This window comes from Hypanus sabinus, unplaced genomic scaffold, assembly GCF_030144855.1.
Source record: "Hypanus sabinus isolate sHypSab1 unplaced genomic scaffold, sHypSab1.hap1 scaffold_477, whole genome shotgun sequence".
Classification (NCBI taxonomy): Eukaryota; Metazoa; Chordata; class Chondrichthyes; order Myliobatiformes; family Dasyatidae; genus Hypanus; species Hypanus sabinus.
Window position 1 is genome coordinate 54,118 of NW_026781348.1, and position 26,018 is coordinate 80,135.

At 48.1% G+C, this 26,018-nt stretch overlaps 1 protein-coding gene across 1 annotated transcript; it reads left to right on the forward strand.

The window, feature by feature from the left end:
* The first annotated feature begins 1,510 nt into the window (after positions 1 to 1,510).
* LOC132389128 (C-type lectin domain family 7 member A-like) lies at positions 1,511 to 13,194 on the forward strand. The gene is made up of 4 exons (XM_059961585.1): positions 1,511 to 1,644; positions 10,064 to 10,206; positions 10,669 to 10,733; positions 12,633 to 13,194. Exons 1-4 carry the CDS (start codon positions 1,575 to 1,577, stop codon positions 12,820 to 12,822), a joined length of 468 nt encoding a protein of 155 aa, XP_059817568.1. The 5' UTR covers positions 1,511 to 1,574; the 3' UTR covers positions 12,823 to 13,194.
* The last annotated feature ends 12,824 nt before the right edge of the window (positions 13,195 to 26,018 follow it).

Sequence of the window (26,018 nt, forward strand, 5' to 3'; positions counted from 1 at the left end):
GAGCGCCCGGAGGAAATCCACTCGCTCATGGGGAGAAATTGGAAACTCCTTGCGGGCACCGGCGGGCATTGAACCCGGGTCGCTGGTACTGTAAAGCGCTGCGCTAACCATCACGGGCCCGTGCTGCCCTTTTCCTTGTCTGCAGCCACAAAACAAAGAAACACAATGGAGCCCACGAAAATCCCCACAACATGTTCATCCCCACAAGACCGTCATTTAATCATGCATGAAAAAGAAGTAACAAAGCGGACAAACAATAATACATCTACGAAAAGTAATTATACCGTGACACTATCTCTTTCTAGTCTTTCGCACCCCCTCTCGCTCCCTCCCTTTCTCTTCCCCCTCTCTCTCCCACTTTTTCCTACCCTCACTCCCTCTCTTCTCCACTCTTTCGCTGTCTCTCTTACACACATCAAATTCCCCATTAAAACTGAACATAGCTTCCTCTTTTCACGCCACCTTTCCCTCTTTCTTTTCTCCTCCCGTTTCTTCTCACCCATTCTCTCACATTTTCCCGCCCATCGGTCCCCTCCCATCATCCCTTTTCTTTTCCCTCTGTTTATGTGAACTTTCTGTCCACAGGTCTGCGTAAACAGGAGCCGAACAAGAAAATCGGAAATAGACCGGACCGTAAGATCCGCCTACTCTGCCTAGTTCTTTCCGTGCTCATCGCGATAGTGGTCGGACTGTCAATCCACGGTGAGTCGAACGGACTCCGGTTGGAGTCAAACCGTAAATTAACAGTGTGGAATAAAACATGAATGTAAAATCTCACAGTGACCCGGACTCGTCGCTCAACGTTTACCTCACCACATATCTCACCATGGCCCTGACACATACCGTTCAGTGCCACCGACACGTGCCTCACAATGAGACCCTCACTTTCCAGACGGTGAAACTGACACTACACTCACCTGGATAGGGACACACCAACCGTAGCCATGACATGCCTCTCACCGTGACACAGACACACCCCTCTCTGTGAGACCACCACACCCCATACCACGACAAAGATACTCCACCAACCGTGACACCACCATGCCCCTCATTCTGAAATTTCCCTCGCCGTGACATCGAGATACACTTCATTGTGATCCGGCACAACTCTAACCGGGGCACAGAAACACCTATCACAGTGACACCGACACCTTCCTCACAGCAACTCGGACATGACCGATACTGACGTGGACGCCCATTGTAACATCAACAAAACCTTCACCGGGACAATGATATATTCCTCAGCGTGACACAGACACGCCCCTCAAAGTGGCGCCGACGACTCTCACTGTGCCACCATCACGTCCTTCACTGTGACGCCCTTCACCGTGACGCTGACACAACACTCTCTGTGACCCGTTCGGTAGAGTGACGCTGACTCACGTGTCACTGTAAACGCTAAACATCCTTCACCATCTCTCTCAGTATCACAGATTCGTCAGTCAGAGATCACCACCGATCGAAACTACCACGAGTTCAATCTTCAATCCAAGATAGCTGAGATTTCTGCGCTCAATTCTAGTTTCTCCGATCTTAAACGAGGGCACAGCGATCTCCGTCACCAGTTCACTGAGATGGAAACGAAGTACAGATCTGTCAACGAAACCAAGGCTCAAATCTGTGAATTGTCGACCAGCAGAAGAGGTGAGGCATCATCCCCCTCTTTCACCCGCTCCTCATCACAGGGCAGGCATGAAGTGTCACTCTGTGCCTGACATCGGGAGTGTGTGAAGAGATGTTATGGAGGGTGATTCACTATGTGTTTGACCCGGTGAGTGTCTGATGGGACCGTGTGGAGGCCGCTTCCCTCTGTGTCTGACACTTTGCTCTATAGTGTGTTGAGAAGCTGTAGATAGACAATCTCTCTCATTCTGAGACAGCGGGAGAGCTAAAAACGCGAGCCGACTGAGAGGGGGAAGGTAATTTCTTCGGCAGTTTGAACGAGAGGTTCAGCCGCATGAAGGTCGGCCTCGGAGACAGAGCGAGAGTTTAGAAAGCGAACAGATAATTGGAGTGGGCGACGGAGAAGTGGGAGACAGAGTAGGTAGGGTTTGGCTCGAGAGGCTTCGGCGAGCAGAGACTGGGAATGAGCTTTCGCCCAGTGAGGTAAGGCCGGGTAATCTTTATTTAATCTAATTAGTTTAGAATTCGGTAATAAAGGCAACAGCTAGGGCAGTCGAGTGCTCGTTTGCGGGATGTTGGAGTCAGGGCGAGCACAGCTGTCCCTGATGACTACACCTGTAAAAGGTGCATCAGCTGCAGCTCCGGACAAACCGGGTTAGGGACCTGGAGCGGGAGCTGGAGTCAGGGCGAGCACTGTTGTCCCTGATGACCACACCTGTAAAAGGTGCATCAGCTGCAGCTCCGGACAAACCGGGTTAGGGACCTGGAGCTGGAGCTGGAGTCAGGGCGAGCACTGTTGTCCCTGATGACTGCACCTGTAAAAGGTGCATCAGCTGCAGCTCCGGACAAACCGGGTTAGGGAACAGGAGCGGGAGCTGGAGTCAGGGCGAGCACTGTTGTCCCTGATGACTGCACCTGTAAAAGGTGCATCAGCTGCAGCTCCGGACAAACCGGGTTAGGGAACAGGAGCTGGAGCTGGAGTCAGGGCGAGCACTGTTGTCCCTGATGACTGCACCTGCATCAGCTGCAGTTCCGGACAAACCGGGTTAGGGAACAGGAACTGGAGCTGGAGTTGGACTCAGGGCGAGCACTGTTGTCCCTGATGACTGCACCTGTAAAAGGTGCATCAGCTGCAGCTCCGGACAAACCGGGTTAGGGAAAAGGAGCTGGAGCTGGAGTCAGGGCGAGCACTGTTGTCCCTGGTGACCACACCTGTAAAAGGTGCATCAGCTGCAGCTCCGGACAAACCGGGTTAGGGAACTGGAGCTGGAGTTGGAGTCAGGGCGAGCACTGTTGTCCCTGATGACTGCACCTGTAAAAGGTGCATCAGCTGCAGCTCCGGACAAACCGGGTTAGGGAACTGGAGCTGGAGTTGGACTCAGGGCGAGCACTGTTGTCCCTGATGACTGCACCTGTAAAAGGTGCATCAGCTGCAGCTCCGGACAAACCGGGTTAGGGAACAGGAGCTGGAGCTGGATGGGCTTCGGATCATTCGTGAGGCAGAGGCAGTGACAGACGGGAGTTTCAGGGAGATAGTCACCCGTAGGAGTCAGGAGGCAGGTAACTGGCTGACTGTCATGAGAGGGAAGGGGAATAGACAGAATGAAAAGCGCACCCCTGTGGCCGTTCCCATCAACAATGTATACCGTTATGGAAACTGTTGATGGGGATGAACTACCAAGGACAAGTTGCAGTGGTCACGTCTCTGGCACCGAGACTGGACACTCAGCTCAGAGGCGAAGGCGTGAAAGGAGGAGAGCAGTAATGATAGGGGATTGAATAGCTACGGGGGCAGATAAGAGGTTATGTGGTAGAGATCGAGAATCCCGGATGGTCTGTTGCCTCCCTGGTGCCAGGCTCAGCGATATCTTGGCTCTAGTTCTCAGTGATCTCAAGAGGGAGGGTGAGCAACCAGATGTCGTGTTGCATGTAGGGACCAATGACGTTGATACGAAGACGGAGGAGGTCCTGCAAAGGGAGTTCAGGGAGTTAGGTGCAAAGTTGAAGCAGAGGACCGCCAGGGTTGCAATCTCAGGATAGCTACCCGTGCCACTTGCTGGTGAGGCCAGAAATAGGGGATAATGTAGTTAAATACGTGGCTAAGGAGTCGGTGCAGGAGGGAAGGCTTCATGTTTCTGGACAATTGGGCCTAGTTCAGGGAAGGTGGGAACTGCTCCGACGGAACGGGTTGTACCTGAACTGTAAGGGCACTGAAATCCTTCCGGGAAAGTTTGCTACTGCTACTGCGCCGGTTTTAAACTAGACCTGCACGGGGAGGGGAAGCAGAGTGTTACAGTTAGTGAGGTGGTGGAGGAAAAAAGTCATGCGAGAACTGCAAGTATCGTGCAAGGAGTAAACCCAGAGCTAACATATAAAGAGGCTTTGAGGAAAGAGAAGCAGAATAAAGGGTGTAAGGGTAGTAAGGTAGGAGGGCTAATAATTGTGTATTTCAATGCAAGAAACATCAGGAAGAAAGTTGATGAACTGAGAACTTGGACACATACATGGAAGCACGGTGTAGAGGCCATTACAGAGAATTGGCTGGCACCAAGGCAGAAATGGGTTCTCAATATCCACTGATTTCAGTGTTTTAAGAGGGATAGTGTTGGGGGTGCGTATAGAAGAAGGGGTGACATTACCGGTCCGGGATACTACTACAGCTATTGAAAAGGTGGGTAATGTAGCGGGATCCTCTTTTGAGTCAGTATGGATGGAAGCCAGGAACAGGAAGGGAGCAGTTATTGTTTTGGTTATATACCATAGGCACCCTGGCAGCAGCAGAGTCACCGAGGAACAGATTAGGAGGCAGATTTTTGAAATCTTCAAAAATAACATGGTTGATATCATGGGTGACTTTAACTTCCCTGCTATTGATAGACCCTTACTTAGTTGCAATGGTGCAGATGGGCAGAGTTTGTTAAGTGTCACAGCTGGTTGACAGGTCGACGAGGGGGAATGTCATACTGGATCTAGAATTAGGTAACGAACCGAGTCAGGTCACAGAACTCCGGTGAGCCTCTGGGGGGCAGTGATCAGCGCTCCCTATCCTTTAGCATTATGGAGGAAAAGGATAGAATCAGAGATGAAAGGATTTGTTTTATTAATGGGGAACGGCAAATTATGAGGCTATAAGGCTAGAACTTGCTGGTGTGAATTGGGAAGACGTTTTGCGGGGAAATGTGCTATTGACATGTGGTCGATGTTTAAGGATCTCTTGCAGGATATAAGGGATAAAATTGTCCCGGTGAGGACAATAAAAAATGGTTGGGTAAAGGAACCGTGGGTGACAAGTAGGATGGGAAATCTAGTCAGGTGGAAAAAGGCAGCCATCATGATGTTTAGGAAGCAAGCATCAGATCGTTCTATTGAGCAAGTTAGGGTAGCAAAAAAGGAGCTTAAGAAGGGGCTGAGCAAAGCAAGAAGTGGGTAAGAGAAGACCTTGGCGAGTAGGGTAAAGCGAAACCCTAAGACATTCTTCAATTATGCGAAGAACAGAGGGATAGTGGGAGTGAAGGCAGGACCGGTTCGAGATAAAGGTGGGAAGATGTTCATGAAGTCTGCGGAACTGATAGAGGTCCGCATGAGTACTTCTCTTCGGTATTCAGAAATGAGGGTGAACTTGATGACGGTGCGCACAATATGAGTGAGTTTTAAGATCTACAGCACAGTTCATATTAAGTGAGAGGAGGTGCTGGAATTATTGAAATACATTAGGACGGATAGGTCCCGAGTGTCTAAAATAATATTCCCCAGGCTGCTCCACCGAAGAGATTGCTAACTCTCTGGCTCGGATCTTTATACCCTAGTTGTCCCTGGGAATTGCACCAGTGAATTGGAGAAAGGCGAATATTGTCCCCTTCTTCAAATAAGTTAGTAGGGATAGTCCGGGTAATTATTGACCAGAGAGCCTTCTGTCTGTGGTGGGTAAGCTGTTGAAAATACTCTGAGAGATAGAATTTGTTGCTATTTAGAGAATCATGATCTGATTAGGGACAGTCAACATGGCTTTGTGAAGGTCAGATTGTGTCTAACAAGCCTGATAGAGTTCTTTGAGGAGGACAAGGCATATAGATGAGGGTCGTGCAGTAGACGTGATATACATGGATTTTAGTAAGGCATTTGACAAGGTTCGGCTTATTCAGAAGGTCGGCCTGTTCAGAAAGTCAGAAGGCATAGAATCCAGGGAAACCTGATCAGGTGAATTCAGAATGGACTTGCCTGCAGAAGCGGAGGGTTGTGTTGAAAGGACGAGATTGGATTGGAGGGTTGTGACCAGTGGTGTCCAACAAGGATCGGTTCTGGGACACCTAATTTTCGTGGTTTTTATTAACAACCAAGATGTGGGGTAGAATTGTGGGTTAGAAAGTTTTCAGACGAAATAAAGTTTGTTGTTGTTATAGTTAGTTTAGAAGGAGCCACTGATTTCGCAGAGTCATTGATAGGATGCAGAAGTGAGCTAAGCAGTGGCAGATGGAGTTCAACCCGGAGAAGTATGAGGTGGTACACTTTGGAAAGTCAAACTCCAAGGCAGAGTTCAAAGTAAATGGCAGGACACTTGGTAGTGTGGAGGAGCAGAGGGATATGGGGGTACACGTCCACAGATCCGAGAATGTTGCCACACAGGTATATAGGGTAGCGAGGAAAGCTTATGGTTAGTCAGATTTCATCAGTTGAGGGATAGAGTTTCAGAGTCACGAGGTAATGATGCAACGCTATAAAACTCTGATAAGGCCACCCTTGGAGTACTGTGTCCAGTTCTGTTCGCCTCACTGTTGGAATGATTCTGAACCATTGGAAAGGGTACACAGGAGATTTAGAGAGTATGGATTATGATCAGAGAATAAGAGTGCTAGGGCTTTACTCTTTGGAGAGAAGAAGGATGAGAGGAGACATGATAGAGGTATGCAAGATGTAAAGAGGAATAGATAGAGTGGACAGCCGGCGCCTCATCCCCAGGGCACCACTGCTCAATTCACGAGGACATGGCTTTAGGATAAGTGGTGGGAACGACAAAGGTGATTTTAGAGGAAAGTTTTCTTAACTCAGGAGATGGCTGGTGCATGAAATTCACTGTCTCAGTCAGTGGTGCAGTCAGAAACACAAGAGAAATTTCAGAGACTACTAGGTTTATGTTGGAATATAAGTTGGGGTGATATATGAGAGAGACGGTTCAAGGGTCGGTCTGTATTAGTGTGTTGCAAGACCTGTACTATCGTGCACTATTCTGCATTCTGTGTCTATGTCTGTTTCTCGGCTGTACTGAGGAAGTTTCTTTCCGTGGAGTGTGTGATGGGGACGTGGAGAGAGAGATTCACATTGTGTCTGACCAAGGTTGTGTATTATCGGACGGTGTGCAGGGAGATTGAATCAGTGTCTTGTTGTCTGACGCATAGTGCGTATGATGAAAATATATGGCGAGAAATGGGGTGGGTGATTGCGTTTAGGGGGAGGGGTCATATGTGCGTCTGACACCGGGAACAGTTATGCGTGACAGAATGGTGTATCGCTCTCTCTCTGATAGCAGGGTCGTGTTATAGGACTTTGCGGAGGGAGATTCACTCTGTGTCTGACCCCTGGAGTGTGTGTTGGGACGGTGTGGAGTGAGTTTCACTCTGAGTCTGACCCCAGGAGTGTTTGATGGGACGGTGTGCAGGGAGATTCACTCTGTGTCTGACCTCGGGAGTGTGTGATGGGACCGTGCGGCGGGAAATTCACTCTGTGCCTGACCCCGGGAGTGTGTGATGGGACGGTGTGGAGGGCGATTCTCTCTGTGCCTGACCCCGGGAGAGAACGTTGCTCAAGGAGTTTCATTCCTTGCCTCTTACGTCTGTTTGATGAGGCGGTGTGGAGGGAGCCTCATTCTGTGTCTATCCGCAAGAACGTGTGATGTGACAGTGAGCAGCGTGCAGTCTGAACCCATGCCTGTATGATGGGGCCGTAGGGAGAGAGAGCTTCACTCTGTCTGAACTCTGTTGGGTATGACGTAACAGTGTAAGGGAGTTTCTCTTTGTGTTTGTCTCCTGGATTCCGTGATGGGACACCGTTGAAGGAGATTCCCCCAGTGTCTGACAAAGGAGTGGATGATTGGAAGTTGCGGTAGGAGCTAAATCCTGTGTCTCATCCCGGGAGTGAGTGACTGGACAGTGTGGATTGAAATTCTGTTTGTTTCTGTCCCTCAGGCAGTCTGTGATAGGATGGTGGGAAGGAGATGTGTAACTGACTGCTGTAGTTTATGATGGGACGGTTTTGACGGAGCTAAAGCTTGTGACGGGTACCGAAAGTCTACAATGGGTGTCGTGGCGGGAGATTCAATTTGAGTCTGACACCAGTAGAGTGTGATAGGACGGTGAGAAAGCATATTGAGTCTGTCTACGGGAATGCGTGACAGGAGGTTGTTTGTATCTAACTGCGGAAACGTGTAATGAACAGTTTAGAGGGAGCTTCAATCTGTGTCTGAGCCCAGGACTGTGTGCTGGGACGTTGTAGAGGGAGCACCACTCTGTGTCTAACACTGGGAATGAATGATGAGATGGTTAGACTGAGCCTTATATTGCATCTGATGCAGTGTTTTTGCGATGGGATGCTATGCAGGGAGCATCACTCTGTGTCTGACCCCTGGAATGTGTATTGGGAGAGTCTGGAGGGAGCTTCACTCCGTGTCTTATACCGGGAGTGTCTGATGGGAGAGTGCCATGCGATGCTCACACTGTGTTCAACCCCTGGGACTCAGATGGGAGTGTCTGGAGAGGTGCGTTACTCCTCCCCTGACGTCCATGTTCTGTTAAAGGATGTTGTGGAAGATGCTTCGCTCTGTGACTGAAACAGTGTGCGTGTGAAGGAATGCTACGGAGGGAGCATCACTCTGTATCTGATCCTTGGCGTGTGTGATGGGATTGTGTGGAAGTGCTCCACTTTGTGTCGGACACCGTGTTGTTTGTTGGTGTGGCGGCTGCAATCACCAACCTCACCATCACCAGCCTCACCATATTATAGTGTCCTCTCGCCGATCATCCCCCTGATAATCTAGCAAACGACTGAGCTGTTGCATTACACCAGCCGAGATGGGGCTGGATAATTGGAATGTGCCATTCTGCGACAGCCAGAGGGGTATTCTCTGGAGCTGCTTCATTCATGCCGTATCCTTTTAAGGAGAGGAATGATTTCTGTCCTCACTATGGACTGGCCAGCATCGAATATAAACCCACAGGCAGGAGGTGTGGTGCGTCTATTGGTTTGAGAAGTATTTTCAATATTGTTGTAACCCAGTTCCGTTCTGTTCAGCTGATTGAAGTTCGGACTCTAGAACGGTTCTGTTGAGATTGTAAACATTTTGTGTATTAAAACCCCTATTTTCTCACCTTTACCTGCTTACCCAGTTTTATGCTTACCCTGGACTTTCACAGTTCGGGTCTTGTACAGAGAGCATCAGTCCCGGCCTGGCAGTGAAAGTGACAGATGGGGCAGAGTGGAGGGAGCATCACTGTGTGTCGGGCCCTGGGATTTTGTGATGGGTTGGTGTGGAAACATCTTCAGTCTGTGCCTAACGCACCGAGTATGTCCTGCGACAGTGCTTTGAGATCTTCCCTCTGTGTCTGATGCCGTGATGCGGTTTGCGAGAGTGTTCTGGGAACTTCTCTGCATGGCTGATATCGGGTTTTCTGATGGAACAGTGCGGAGGGAGATTCACTGTGTCTCTGACCCGGCGAGTCTAAGTGATCGGACGTTTCGCTGACATCTTCAGTTTACAACTGAACTCAGAAATGTGTGATTGAACGGTTTGGGGAGAGGAAGCTGTGTCTGACACCGGGAGTGTGATGGGAAAGTGTGGAGGAAATTTCACTCTGTGGCTGACAGCCGAGAATATGTTTTGAGAGAGTGTTTTGGGAACTTCACTACATCTCTGCCATCGCGAGTGTATGATGGGACAGGGCAGATAGAGCTACACACTGTCTCTTACGCGGCGAGACTGAGTGAACGGTCGGTTCGCAGAAAACGTCACTTTACATACATGTCTGACCCCGGGAGTGTGTGATGGGATGATGAGGAGGGAGATTCGCTCTGTCTGACCCCGGGAGTGTGTGATGGGACGGTGTGGAGTGAGATTCACTCTGTGTCTGACCCCGGGAGTGTGTGATGGGACGGTGTGGAGGGAGATTCACTCCGTGTCTGACCCCGGGAGTGTGTGATGGGATGATGCGGAGGGAGATTCGCTCTGTCTGACCCCGGGAGTGTGTGATGGGACGGTGTGGAGGGAGATTCACTCTGGGTCTGACCCCGGGAGTTTCTGATTGGAGGGTGTGTAGGGAGATTCACTCTGTGTCTGACCCCGGGAGTGTGTGATGGGACAGTGTGGAGGGAGATTCACTCTGTGTTTGACCCCGGGAGTGTACGATGGGAGGGTGTGGAGGGAGATTCACTTTTCTGTGTTCCTGATTTCCAGAGCAAGCGTGTTCCCAGGATTGGATCAGAAATGAAGACCGGTGTTATTTCATATCGACTTTTACAATACCTTATGATGGAGCGAAAGAACTTTGTTCTCACTTGGATTCAAAGCTTCTTGAAATAAATTTTATAGAAGAAGAGGTATGTGTCACATCGACAGAAGATATATCCACACCAGATAGAATCTCCCTCCCCAATGTCCCGTCACACATACCCGTGGTCAGACACAGAGAGAATACCCCTGCACACGGTCTCACCACACTCTCCCGGGGTGTGACTCAGTGTGAAGCTCACTCCACGCCGTCCCATCACGCACTTCCGGGGTCTGACCCAGAGTGAATCTCCCTCCATACCGTCCCATTGTGCACTGCCGAGGTCAGACACAGAGAGAAACTCACTCCACACTGTCTCATCACACGTTCCCGGGGTCAGACAGAGACTGACGCACCCTCTACACTGTCTCTTCACACAATCCCGATTTCAGACACAGATTGGAACTCCCTCCACGACGGCCCTGCGCACTCTCCGCGTGTCAGGCAGTGAATGTCGCTCCTTAGATTGTGCTCGATTTCAATTATTAATGACAGCAATTTAATTTCACAGAAATTTGTTATCAAAGCTGTCAGCGAACAAGACAATGCATTCTGGATCGGAAAATGCAAAACTGGGTGAGATTTGTTCTCATATTGGTCTTGAGGAGAGAACGGTCCGTGGGTTCTATTCGGGGACTGATACGGGATGCGAGAAGGGAGCGGACGGTGGGAATACTTTGGGTGCTGGAATGTGAGTGGGAGCTGCAAGTATTTTCGGGACAGACACGCAGCGTTGAGATACAGAGTAGATCAGTGACAGACTTGTAGTGAATCAGACATGCTTGTGGGGAAATTAGAGCAGTGGGGATCAGTTTGGAGACAGACATGTTTCCACGGGGAGTAATTCGGGGTGTTTGAGTATCCTGGGGACTAACACGGACCGTGGGCGATGCCGGGGCTTTGAGAGTAATTTGTGGAGTTGCACAGGCCTGTAGGGAGCAGGTGGGATCGTGGGGCACCTCTGGGGACTGTCAGAACTCTATGGGTAGAGAGTTGGACAAGGGACTAATCTGGGGCCGACACAGGAATACAGAGAGTAGGTACGTGAGAGTGTTTTGGGATGTTGTACAGGTATGTGGGAAGAGAGTGGGTCTGTGACAGTAATATAGGGACTGACACCGGTCGGTGAGGAGTGATTGAGGCAGTGGGAATATTTTGGAGACCGACTCAGGTAGGTGAGGAGAGATTAAGTCAGTGGAGCATTTTAGGGACGGACACCGGTCGGTGAGGAGAGATTGAGTCAGTGGGAGTATTTTGGGGACTGACACCGGTCCGTGAGGAGAGATTCAGTCAGTGGGAGTATTTTGCTGACTGACACCAGTCGATGAGGAGAGATTGATTCAGTCAGAGTATTTTGGGGACTGACACCGGTCGGTGAGGAGAGATTCAGTCAGTGGGAGTATTTTGGGGACTGACACCGGTCGGTGAGTCGAGATTGAGTCAGTGGGAGTATGTTGGAGACTGACACCGGTCGGTGAGGAGAGATTGAGTCAGTGGGAGTATTTTGGGGACTGACACCGGTCGGTGAGCGGAGATTGAGTCAGTGGGAGTATTTTGGGGACGGATACCTGTCGGTGAGGAGAGATTGAGTCAGTGGGAGTATGTTGGAGACTGACACCGGTCGGTGAGGAGAGATTGAGTCAGTGGGAGTATTTTGGTGACTGACACCAGTCGGTGAGGAGAGATTGAGTCAGTGGGAGTATTTTGGTGACTGACACCAGTCGATGAGGAGAGATTGAGTCAGTGGGACTATTTTGGGGACGGATACCGGTCGGTGAGGAGAGATTCAGTCAGTGGGAGTATTTTGGTGACTGACACCAGTCGATGAGGAGAGATTGAGTCAGTGGGACTATTTTGGGGACGGATACCGGTCGGTGAGGAGAGATTCAGTCAGTGGGAGTATTTTGGTGACTGACTCCAGTCGATGAGGAGAGATTGAGTCAGTGGGACTATTTTGGTGACTGACACCAGTCGGTGAGGAGAGATTGAGTCAGTGGGACTATTTTGGGGACGGATACCGGTCGGTGAGGAGAGATTGAGTCAGTGGGAGTATTTTGGGGACTGACACCGGTCGGTGAGGAGAGATTGAGTCAGTGGGAGTATTTTGGTGACTGACACCTGTCGATGAGGAGAGATTGATTCAGTCAGTGTATTTTGGGGACTGACACCGGTCGGTGAGACGGGATTGAGTCAGTGGGATTATTTTGGGGACTGACACCGGTCGGTGAGGAGAGATTGAGTCAGTGGGAGTATTTTCCAGACTGACACCAGTCGGTGAGGAGAGATTGATTCAGTGGGATTATTTTGGGCGCTGACGTTGGTCGCTGAGGAGAGATTGAGTCAGTGGGAGTATTTTGGGGACCGACACAGGCCGGTTGTTGAGAGATTGTGTCAGTGGGAGTATTTTGGGGGCTGACACCGGACTGTGCTGCAGTAGTGTTTTCTCTTTTAAAATTGTTTTCCCCTCCTTGACAGGGAAGAGGCCTCTAACGTCGTGTACAAGATGAGCGCTGGAAAGTTCGAATGCGGTGAATGTAAATCTCCTCGGATTGGCAGTTGCAAAGATGATCTGCACCGTTTCATTTGTGAGAAGCCTGCACCTTTGTGGTCGGATATTCCTGAAAATATCCGGGATCTGTGTCAAAAGCTCGTGGGGCCGACTTAAATCTAGTGACAACAAACTCTTCCCTCCAGCACAACTCCCTCACATACTCTGACTCCATCTCCTCTGCCCCTCGCCCTTACCCTATTCTTCTCTTTCCACCTATGGCACTCTTAGTCGGCATCTCGCTCTCTCTTTACCCTCGAACCTCCAAACTCGCTCTCTCTCTCATAACTCCTCCACTGCTGTCTCTCCTTATTTCATTCCCATATTCCTTCCCTTCACTTTCTTGCCTCCCTCTCCCAGTATCTAAGGACTGTATCACATGTTTACCACCTGACTCATTATCTGTAACTTATCCGCCTTGAACTTTGTACCTTTGTATGATCAGTACGTGGCATGAATGTTAAATTAATGTAAGGTGCAAAAAGTTAAAAAATAGTCCCGCAAAAATGTCGAGGCGGTGCTCCTACATTCAAAAGTGTGATGCGTAGGTGAAGAAGGTGTTCCAGGATCGTTGAGCTTCCAGTCTTCCCTGTCTCTGTCCCGATGGTAGTACTGAGCAGGGAGCTTGTCCCCGGGGTGAGGGGCCTCAGTGATGGATGCCGCCTTGTCGAGGGATCGCATCTTGACGATATCCTCGATGCTGGGGAGGGTTGTGCCCTTGATGGAGCTGTTTGATTCTACACCGCTCGCACGCCTCTTGCGACCTTGTGCATTGTAGCCTCGACACCAGGCGGCGATGCAAAATCAGAATGCTCCCAGCGATCACTTTCTCGTCTTCAATGAAAGATCAAATCCTCTCCAACTTCAACCTCTGTAATTCTTTCTGTAACGAGAGACCTATGGTAGTGATGGGAAGTGTAGAGTATGGTCTGGAATACACTGAAACCCAGACTCGAAAAGTGCATATCGCAAAGAATAGTTCTCGAAATGGATTTCCTCCGGTTGAGCACTGAGTGCTCAGCTCGGTGACGTCAATGACAGACTTTTCATGAAGCAATGTTGACAGGTAATAATGAGTTTTAAAGGGAAAGTGTCAGCACTCCGCACTCCGGGGAATGGGCGTGCCGACATTTGGAAGCCTGGCGCTGTTCAGTCGGGAACATGACACCCTCTCCGTGTTTGCATGAATGTGTTGGTCCCACCAAGACAGATCCACTGAGATGCTGACACCCGGCAACACAGGAACCTAAAATCAGACAATGAGATACAGGAGCAGAATTAGGCCATCGAGTCTGCTGCGCCATTTCATCATGCCTGATCCAGGTCCCCCTCAGCCCCAATCTCCTGCATTTTCACCGTATTCCTTCATGGTCTGAGTAAACAACAATCTGTCCACCTCTGACTTCAATACACGCAATACAGCCGCCTGTGTAATTAATTCTATAGATTTACCATACTCAAGCTAAATACATTCCTCCCAATCTCCGTTCTGAAAGGACGGATCTCCATTCCGATGTGGGTCCACTGGTCTTCGTCTGTCCCGCCACGGGGAACCTTCTGCCACATCGATTTTATCGAGCCCTTTAAAGATTCGGTCGATTTCAACAGCAGCAACCCTCCCCCCGCTCCCTCATACTTCTGAGTTCCAGCCATCAAACGCTCCTGATATGATCAGCGATTCAATCCCGGAATCATTCACGTGAACTTCCTTTCAGCCCTTCCCAATGCAAGCACATCCGGCCGGATTAGATAAAGGACCCGGAACCGCTCACATTACTCCGTAAGGTCTCACCAGTGCTTTATAAAGCCTCAACTTTACATCCTTCCTTTTGTATTCTAATCCTCTTGACGTGAATGCTAACATTGCATTTGGCTTCCTCGCCACCGACTTCACCTGTAAGGTAACTTTTTGGGAATCCTGCACGAGATCCCTCACGTCCCTACGCGCCTCAATTTTTGAATTTTCTCTTCATTTAAAATTTTGGTCTATTTGTTGGACCAAAGTGCATGGTCATACATCTCCCAACACAGTAATCCACCCGCCGCTTCTTTGCCCTTTCGCTAAATCTCTCTGAACCCTTCTGTAGCTTCTCTGCTTCCTCAGCAACACCTGCAGATCGGTGACGTCACTGCCGATCTGCACTGACTGAGAATTCCGTATGAAGATCTCAATCTTCCAGTTGCAGAGGGAGGTACATTCGCCCAAAAATTGGGGCTTGTGGATTAGAACTGTGGATATGATGATGCTGACCACCGGACTGTTGTCAGCCAACAGCAGCCTGACGTTGGTGATGTAATGTCCAGCTGGAGTTCGCCGAATTACAGCGGTCACGTCGTCTATGGATTGGACGAGATATCACCAGCCTCTCACAGCACATAACATTGCATCTGTGAGTGTCACTGGACGAGTACAGTTCAGGCAGTTCTCCCTAGTATTCTTGGGCACTGGTGTGATTGTCGCCTGTTTGAAGCAGGTGGGAAATTCCGACTGCAGCAGAGAAAGTTTGCAGATGTTTTCGGACATTCCAACTTCCGCTACAGTCCCTCTCCTCTCCGTCATCTTATCCCTTATCCACACGCCTCTATGTCTCTCTGTCTCCGGCAAACCCTTTATCACCTACTTCCTTCCGCTTATTCGTCTTCCCTCCCGCTCCGATGCCCATGCTCCGTTACCGGCTTCCTCCCCTACAGAACCCGTGCTCTGTCACCGCTCCCCCCACCCTCAAAGCCTCCCTGCCTGTGTTCAAACGGATTTGCGGGATTAACGTCAGATGTTACAACCCTCGCCTTCCACCCAGTATCGAGCTCTCCGTTCTGAGGCTCTCTACCTGTCTGTGGGGGCAGGCCCGTCGTCTGGTTCCTCCCAGTGACGGCCAACTCAACATCCCTCCACTGCCCTCCCTCTCAGACTCTTCCCTCCTCCTCTCTCCGCTCTAAATCTGGTTGCTCACACCTACCATCTCTGAGAGAGGCACAAAATCCGTGACTGCTGGAACGCCGAAATGCTGAACGTGTTGAAAATTGAATATTTGCCTCTGTTTTTCGTGTTTGCATGAACGTGTTGGGCCCACGATAGACCCTCTGAGTTGCTGATACCCAGGAACCCAGGAACCTCAATTAAAACCATTGAGTCTGCTCGCCATTTCATCATGGTTGCTCCATTTCCCGTTCCGCCTTCACCCTGTCTCCCTTCATGCCCTGACTAATCAGAGATCTAATAGCATCTGTCTCCCTTCAGGCCTTGAACAATGAAATATTGATCAATCCCTGCCTTAAATATTTCGAATGGCTTGGCCACCACCGTTGCTTGTAGCATTGAATTCCACAGATTTACCACGCACTGGAGAAGGAAAATCAACTCATCTCCGTTCTAAATTATATCCTCCTATTATCAGGCTGTGTCTTCTGGTCCTAGACTCCCCTTAGATAGGGAACATTTTCTCGACCTCCACTCTGTCATAACCTTTAACGATCCGAGAATTTTCCATAAGGTCATCTCTCATTCTTCTGAATTCCGGCGAGCGCAGGTCCCAGACCCATCAAACCCCCTTCGTATGACAATCTATTCAATCTTGGAACCATTTTAGTGACCCACTTTGAATCCTTTCCAATATGAACACATAATTTGTTCGATTTGGGATCCCAAACTGCTCAATATTCTGGAAATGTGGTCTCACAGTTCTTATTAAGCGATAAAATGCCATCCTTTGTTTGGCATTCTCGTTCTCTCGAAACAAATGGGTGGAGAGGAGCGACAAATAATGTCTAACCGCGTGAGTGTGACGCGACGGGGAAGAATAAGTCTCACTTTGTGTCTGTACCAGGCACAGAGTGGAGGGGACTTCACCCTGTGTCTGACCACGGGTGGGTGTGATGTATCGTTGCTTAGGGAGTGTCACTCTGTGTATAATTCCGGGAGTATGTGATGAAATGGTATAGAGGGAACCTCGCTCTGTGCCTGAATGACGGAGTCACAGACTCATATAATTTTGGGGTTAGGACAGTCTCCAAACAGAGATCGGGATCGGAAAATGTGCGCATTAAAAAGTAGAGCCCCGCGTCTGTTTGAACAACAACCACACAGGGAAGCGGTTTCATTAAAAAGGGAAAATGAAGGGAAAAGCGGCCTTCAACAATCGTGGAGGCAAGACGCAATGCTGCAGCTATATAGGACGATGTTCAGACCCCACTTAGAGAACTGTGCTCAGGTCTGGTCGCCTCACTACAGGAAGGTCGTGAAAACATAGAACGGGTGCAGAGGAGATTTACAAGGATGTTGCCCGGATCGGGGAGCATGCCTTATGACAATAGGTTGAGTGATCTCGGCCTTTTTTCCTTGTAGCGACGGAGGATGAGAGGTGACTGTTAGATGTGTATAAGATGATGGGAGTCATTGATCGTGTAGATAATTAGAGCATTTTTTCCCAGGGCCGAAATGGCTAACACGAGAGGGCACAGTTTTAAGGTGCTTGGAAGTAGGTATGTAGTTGAAGTAAGGGGTAACTTCTTACGCAGAGACTTGTGGGTGCGTGGAATGGTCTGCCTGCGTCGGTGGTGGAGTCGGAAACGATTGTGACTTTTAAGGGATTCCTGGACAGGTGCATGGAGTTTAGTAAATCAGAGGGCTATAGGTAACCCTAGGTAATTTCTAAGGTAAGAAGATGTTCTACACAGCTTTGTGGGCCGAAGGGTCTGTAATCTGCTGTAGGTTTCCGGTGTTTTTAGTGTTCTATGTTATCTATTTCCGGATTATTCTGCAATCTGAGGAGGTGAGGAGGAGAGTATATTTTTAACATTTTTTTTTTCAGAAGAAAAAACAAGATTTACAGAGTGCAAATCATAGATACATCTCAACATAACTTGTGTACATTCATATATTGTAATAAAATTCATCAAAATGTTATAGCGTAACACATAAAGGTATACCACTCTGTAATCAAAAAAATTAAAGATAGGTCATACATCATAAAATATATTTTTTTAAAATCAACCCCATACCAACTACCAAAGGAAAATGCTGATGGATGATAATGGATAAAGTGTAAAAAACATACTCGCTCAAGAAGAAAAGGTAAAAATATACATAAAAGTCTGTGCACTGTTGAACTTTATAAATTGGAAAAGTAATTTATGAAAGGACCACAAAAATCATAAAATGATTGTTTCGAATTTAAGACTGAGCAGCGGATATTTTCTAAATTTAAATAAGACATAATATCATGTAGCCATTGAATATGTCTAGGAGGGGTAGACTCCTTCCATTTAAGCAAGATTGCTCTCCTTGCTAAAAGAAAGGTAAAAACTAAAACCTGTAGGTTAGAAGTATTTAAAGTTATATCTTCATCTACAATAATACCAAACAAGGCACTAAGGGGGTTAGGATCAAATTGGACCCTAAAAATTGTGAGAAATTATGGAGAGTTGGACACAAAGCGCAGTTCACGGGAAATTGGATGATAGTCAGGAGGATGAATAGAATTAACAAGCCAGGCCCAATGCAGAGCGCCTCCTGTGGCAAAACCCCTCAACAGCAGGCATAGCTCTTCGTATACTACTGGGTGGGGGATGTGTTGCAAATGACCGCGTAGATGCAAGTCTGACAAATGACGTCCCTGAGGTTGATTCTGTTGTTCAGAAGGGAAGGTAACTGTTAGATGAGGTCAGCTCTGGTGATAGGGGATTAATCTTACGGGAGAGATAAAAGGTTCTGTGGGCTCAAATATAAAAATGGGCGACTAACGCAGCTTGCGCCTCTGGGTCCACTGAATGCCATTGAAATCTGCAAACCAGATAATAGCTTGTCTTCCGTTGAGTGAACACTAGGCGGCAGCACAGACATCAGCCTGGAGGCCGCGCAGCACTATCCCACGCTGCTCAGCTCCTTTAAAAAAATACTTTGCTTCAGTATTCACGTGAAAAGGATCTTCACCAGGATGAGGTCGAAGTAGAACGGGTCTGTGTGCTGGACAATGTGGAGATTAAGGAAGAAGAAATGCTGGATCTTCTTACAAAAATTAAGATGGATAAATCCCCAGGGCCGGTTATGATACACCCCAGGTTGCTGTGGGAATTGAGAGGAGATCACAGGAGCATTATTTATAATCGGTGATTCCTCTTTGGCTGCAGGGGAAGTGCCGGTGGACTTGTGTATGGCAAATGTAGTTCCCTTGTTTATAAAAGGTAAGAGGGAGAAAACTGGGAACTATAGACCGGTGAGTCTTACGTCGGTGATATGCAAACTACTGGAAAGGATTCTTAAGGATAGGATCTGCGAGCATTTGTCGAAGTACAGTTCACTCATTGATAGTCAACATGGCTTTGTGAAGGGAAGGTCGTACCTCATGAGCCTGACTGAGTTTTTGGAAGAGGGAACAAAAGAATGTGATGAGGGTAGGGCAGCGGATCTGGTCGACATGTACTTCAGCCAAGCATTTGACAAGGTTCCCCATGACAGTCTCATCCAGAAAGTCATGAAACATAGGATAAGTGGAACCTTGGCCGTTTGGATTTTTTGAAAAATGGCTTAAAGGAAGAAAGCAGAGTGTAGTTGTGGAAAGAATTGACTCTGCCTGGAGGTCGGTGACTAGTGGAGTGTCGCAGGGATCTGTCCCGGGACCCATACTATTTGTCATTGTTATAAATGACCTGGATGTACAGGCAGAAGGATGGGTGAGTAAGTTTGCGGATGACACTAAGACTGGAGGAGTTGTAGATGGAGCTGCAGGTTGTCGAAGGTTTCAACAGGATATAGACAGGCTGCAGAGCTGGGCAGAAAAAAATGGCAGATGGATTTCAATCCGGACAAGTGTGAGGTGATTAATTTCGGAAGGACAAACCAGTAGACTAAGTACAGTGTTAATGCTCAGTTACATAGAGTGTGGATGAACAAAGGTTCTTCGCTGTTCAAATCCATACATCCCTTCTGGTCGCTGCACAGGTTGATAGGGTAGTTAAAGGATGCCAGGCCTCATGAACAGGGGGATTGAGTTTAAGAATAGAGAGGTCATGTTACAGCTCTACAAATCGCTGGTGAGCCTGCACTTAAGAGTTTTGTGTTCAATTCTCGTCACTTCCTTATAGGAAGGATGTGGAAGCTATGCAGAGGATGCAGAGGAGATTTTTCAGGATGTTGCCCATTTAGAACAGAGATGCGATTTTTTTTTTTTAGCCAGAGGTGGTGAATCTGTGGAATTTGACGCCACTGGCGGCAGTGGAGGCCAAGTCATTGGGTGTATTTAAGGCAAAGATTGATAGGTATCTAAGTCGTCGGGGCATCACAGGTATGGTGAGAAGGCGGGGGAATGGGAATAAAGGGGATATTTGTATCAGCTCATGATGACTTGACGGAGCAGGCTCGATGGTTTTGCATGGCCGAGTTCTGCACCTTTGTCTTTTGGTCTTCTTATAGTTGGATCATGTTATTTCCCAAGAAAGGTGCGAGTAGCGTATAAGACCTGTTTCTATACAACCCATGTTAAATTTTCATTCAAGACTGCATGAATAGCCATAAATGCAGCCAGACGAAACAGCGTTACTCCAGGACCAAGGCGCAAAAACACCTATAATATGTAAGTCTTAAAATAGGCCACAACGCATCTTGAGGCCCGGGGTCCACAGAATGCAACCGGAATCTGGATTCCACACCAACAGAGGTTGTCTTCTGCCGAGCGAACACTAGGAGGCGGCACAAACATTCGCTTGAAGGCTGCGCCACAGCGCCACCACGTGACGCAGCCCCTTCATTTTCTCCGCCACTGAGCAAACATCAGCAAATATCCACCTGGACTGGACTGGAACTAATAACCCAGCGGGAAGTTCAGCCATTAAAGAAGAGGCGGGGTGGGGATTGAACTAGAGATGCAGGGGGGGGGGGACAGAATGCCAAAACAAATAGTGTAATGGTTGTTGAGACAGATGTAGTTAAGACCACAGACAAAGTGAAGAAGCAAAAGGTTGAGCCTGCTGGGACTCATGTTCCGAGCTGCCTCCATTTCAGCGCAGGAAGTATTGTACGAAAGACCGATGAGCTCAGGGAGGGACCAAGGACTGGAATTATGATATTGCACACATTAGTCAGACGCCGTTGCAGGGCGGGCAGGAGCGTCAGCTCAACATTCTCGCTTTCGGTTGTATTAGCCGCGATGGAGTGGAGAATATTCAAAGTTGAGTGGCGGCGTCACTATTCACATGAGATTCTTTGACAAACTCATGGAGAGAGGGGTTCATGTGCCTCTTTGACAGCGACGTTAATGTGCGCGTAATACTGGGAGGTGGTTGTTTGCAGTCAGAAGTGATTTACTCAATTGGTATATCACAATATTGTGGGCCAAAGGGTCTGTTCTGTTAGGTGATTTACGTTCACTGCTCTTCAAGAGGGACAAAAAGACAGATTTAAACCCATCGGGTGGGCAGAGAAGGGGGTGGGGTGAATCAAGGACTTTGACGATAGATTGCGAAACACAGAGTACAAGCATTTCACAGACAGCACAGGCAGTGAAAGAACCACACAGCTGTCGTTGTTACACTTACACACCCCTCACCATGACATGGACACAACCCCGACCGGACGCTAATCGACACCAATCCTTGACACCGACACGCATCTCGCCGTAACCCTCTGCGTAACAGCGTTGGAAATGGAACTGGATGAACTCGGGATCATTCGGCAAGCTGAGTAGGTGATAAGGAAGACATATAGAGATGTATTTACACCCACCGTGTAGGATACAAAAAGCTGGGTGACAGATAGGAAGGTGAAAAGGGGTAAACTGCCAGAAGCAGTGGAGAGAACCCTTGTGGCCAAACTGCTCAATAACAGGCACACCACTTCAGATACTTCTGGATGGGCGGAGAGGGGTGCAAATGACCAAGCAGGGGAAAGTCTCACCGGTCAGGTCCCTAGCACTGACTATGGTTCTGTGGATCAGTAGGGAAAAAGGGTTGAAACTTGGCGAGTTGTATCGATAGGGATCTCTTTGATAGGAGAACGGAAAAGAAGGAATATGGACGAGAACGAGATTCCTCGATGGTATGCGGTTGTTATCGTCACCAGTGTATAGGTGGGAAAAGAGAGTCTGTTCTCCAAACTTATGTATGTGCTGGTGTGGACAAAATTAGAAAGAACATTCAATTTAAAACGTGGCTAAACAGGTAAGGTTGAATCGCACATAATATGTATAAAATATAAAGACAGCTAGCATATGTAGGATATCAGTCAGTACATTGACGCATTAACCATATAACCATATAACAATCACAGCACGGAAACAGGCCATCTCGGCCCTCCTAGTCCGTGCCGAACTCTTAATTTCACCTAGTCCCACCGACCCGCACTCAGCCCATAACCCTCCACTCCTTCCCTGTCAATATACCTATCCAAGTTTACCTTAAATGACACAACTGAACTGGCCTCTACCACTTCTACAGGAATCTCATTCCACACAGCTATCACTCTCTGAGTAAAGAAATACCCCCTCGTGTTTCCCTTAAACTTCTGCCCCCTAACTCATAAATCATGTCTTCTCGTTTGAATCTCCCCTACTCTCAATGGAAAAAGCATATTCACGTCAACTCTGTATATCCCTGACAAAGTTTTAAATACCTCGATCAAATCCACCCTCAACCTTCTACGCTCCAATGAATAGAGACCTAACTTGTTCAACCATTCTCAGTAACTTCATATATGCTGAGACCCAGGTAACATCCTAGTAAATCGTCTCTGCACTCTCTCTAATTTATTGATATCTTTCCTATAAGTCGGTGACCAGAACTGCACACAATATTCTAAATTTGGCCTTACCAATGCCTTGTACAATTTTAACATTGCATTACAACTTCTGAACTCAATGCTTTGATATATAAAGGCCAGCGTTCCAAAAGCCTTCTTCACCACCCTATCTACATGAGACTCCACCTTCAGGGAACTATGCATCCTAGATCTATGAATCCTAGATTTCTCTGTTCCTCTGCATTCCTCAATGCCCTACCATTTACCCTGTCTGTTCTATTTGAATTATTCCTGCCAAAATATAGAACCTCACACTTCTCAGCATTAAACTCCATCTGCCAACGTCAGCCCATTCTTCTAATCGGCATAAATCCCCCTGCAAGCTTTGAAAACCCACCTCATTATCCACAACACCTCCTACCTTAGTATTATCGGCATACTTACTAATCCAATTTACCACCCCATCATCCAGATCGTTTATGTATATTACAAGCAACATTGGGCCCAAAACAGATCCCTGAGGCACCCCGCTCTTCACCGGCCTCCATCCCGATAAACAATTATCCACCACTACTCTCTGGCATCTCCCATCTAGCCACTGTTGAATCCATTTTATTACTCCAGCATTAATACCTAACGACTGAACCTACTTAACTAACCTTCCATGTGGAACATTGTCAAAGTCTTTGCTGAAGTCCATATGGACTACATCCACTGCCTTACCCTCGTCAACATTCCTCGTAACTTCTTCAAAAAATTCAATAATGTTTGTCAAACATGACCTTCCAGGCACAAATCCATGCTGGCTACTTCTAATCAGATCCTGTCTATCCAGATAATTATTAACACTATCTCTAAGAATACTTTCCATTAACTTACCCACCACTGATGTCAACCTGGCAGGTCTATAATTGCTAGGCTTACTTCTAGAACCCTTTTTAAACAACGGAACCACATGAGCAATACGCCAATCCTCCGGCACAATCCCCGTTTCTAATGACATCTCAAAGATCTCCTACAGAGCTCCTGCTATTTCTACACAAATTTCGCTCAAGGTCCTGGCGAATATCATGTCAGGACCCGGAGATTTATCCAGTTTTAAATTTCGTAAAACGCCAGTACTTCCACCTCTTTAATTGTCATATGTTCCATAACTTCCTTACTTGTTTCCCACACCTTACACAATTTACACCTTACACATTTACACATAATTACACCTTACACCTTACACAATTACGCGCGCGCGCGCGCGCACACACACACACACACACACACACACACACACACACACACACACACACACACACACACACACACGCACACACACATGCACACACACATTGATGCCAATGTAATCTACAACTGTTCTCAAAACAGATTGTATTCTGCCGACCGAACACTTGGGGGCAGCACAGACTCCTGCCTGGAGGCCGCGCTACACCGCCTTCATTCCCTCTCCCATGAGCAACTCTCTCAGCTTACACCTGAAATGGAATAGATCTAATATCCCTGCGGTAAGGATTGCCGTTAGAAGGGGAGAGTGGTGGGGATAGACAAGAGTGTCAGGGACATGTAAACCTGAACGCCATTACAGATTGTTGAGTGGTTCTTGGGGCAGATTTTGTGAACACATCTGAAAAAGTCAAAAAGGAAAGGTTGAGCCTGCTGGGACTCATGTTCTGAGCTGCGTACGTTGCAATGCAGGAAGTATTGTTTGAAGGGCCGATTCTCTCAGGTCAGGGGTCAACGCCTCTTAACTTGACACGGCAGATATTAGTGAAACTAGATTGCAAGTGGGACAGTACTGTTTGCATAAGGTATGAACGAGACACTCAACCGTCACAGTGACACGGAGATGTTCTTTAATAGGACACTGAAAGTGTTTCGGTGTCACAGCCACAACCCACATCTGACATGAACACGTCCCTCATCGTGACAGTGACACACTGACAGGCTCTGCACCACAGCAGGATCTCACCACTCAACGATACCAACACAGAGTCAGGCACTGCACTGTAACTCGAAAACAGTCCTCCCCGTATGCCTAACACCCTCCCTCTCCTAAACCACTCCCCGACTCCGTCACCCTACTCCTACACTATTGCCAGTCACCGTCACTCAGACTGCAGTACTACACTCTGGTCTCCGTCACCCAACCCTCATCTACAAGCAACCCCGTCTCCGTGACCCACATCCTCTCCTGCACACTTCGCCGTCTCCATCATCGCTTTCGTACCCATACGCCCCGCCCCGTCTCCGCGATACACTCCACCCGCTAAACGCGCTAAACGTCCCTCCACTCTCCTCGCACCCTGTGACACAGGCAATTGTGCGGAGTATCAGGGAGAGATGATGGCTAGTGTATCACCTCCCCCCGTACCATGGATATCGATCGCCAGCTTCTGAATCTCCCCACAACTCTGCATGCACAGGCCGGTCATGTGCTTCCACACCGCTTGCATCAGTGTTTGCATTCTCACCACCCTTTCCCTGGCCTCCTCTCTCCTCCCCTTCCTTCCTCTAACGGCAGCACACAATCCGCTCACAAACACACACACCATCTCCGAGAGACACACACGATTCAAGACTACTAGAAAGCCGAAAGGTTGGGTATTGGTGAGTGGGGAGAACGGAGGAGGGAGAGGGTTTCGTACTTTTCCGGACTCCGGTAGGGTGTACTGCGATGGTGCGGGAGGTACTTCACATGTCTGGCCCCGATAGTGTGATGGCATAATATTTAGGGAGTTTCGCTGGTTATCCGACCCAGGAACTGTGCGTTTCGACGGTGTGGACGGAGCTTCGCCCTTTGTGTGACCCCGGAGTGTGTGTTGAAAAAATATGGAGGGAGTTGCATTCTGTGCATGATCCCGGAGGTGTGTGATTGATTTTGTGGAGCGAGCGTTACTCAGTGTATGTTTCCAGGAGTGTGTGATGGGATTGTATGGAGGGATTCTCGCTCTGTCTGTGACTCCTGGCCATGGGTCACTGGATTTCGGCGTTTAAACAGACTCCAAACAAAGACAGGGCACAAGAAAATGGCGTCTCACACGTTCTGCACCAACGGCAGAATCTGAACACCATTTGTGTGCCCCCATTCTCCGCCCCTTCCTTCCTGTTTTCACAGCACACCATTCCTTCTCTATGATTCTTTCTTTATAATATTTTTACTGAAGGAACGGCATAATATAGAATACATAATGGATTACATTTTCCTTCATTTTGCTTTTGTATCTTACCCCGGAACAAACCTCCCCTCAACCGCCCTCCCGAAGCATACAATGACAGTTAATGTCACAAAATACAAATACTGGCATTTCACAGCCGTACCCGCACACTACTCCAAGACGACGTCCCACACACATCTACAACATCGCAGATGATCCAGAATATATTACAATTCATCAACCAGCCTGTGCGCTAAACCATATGCCTGTTAAAAGGGAAGCAACTTCCCAAGTACAATTAAATGTCCTCAGCTAGTAGGTAATTCCTTAAGACTCCAAAAATATGACAAGTAAGGCCCCCATTTCGAATATTATTTTTTCACAGACGCCTTCAGAGTGAATTTAATCTTTTCTAATTTCAG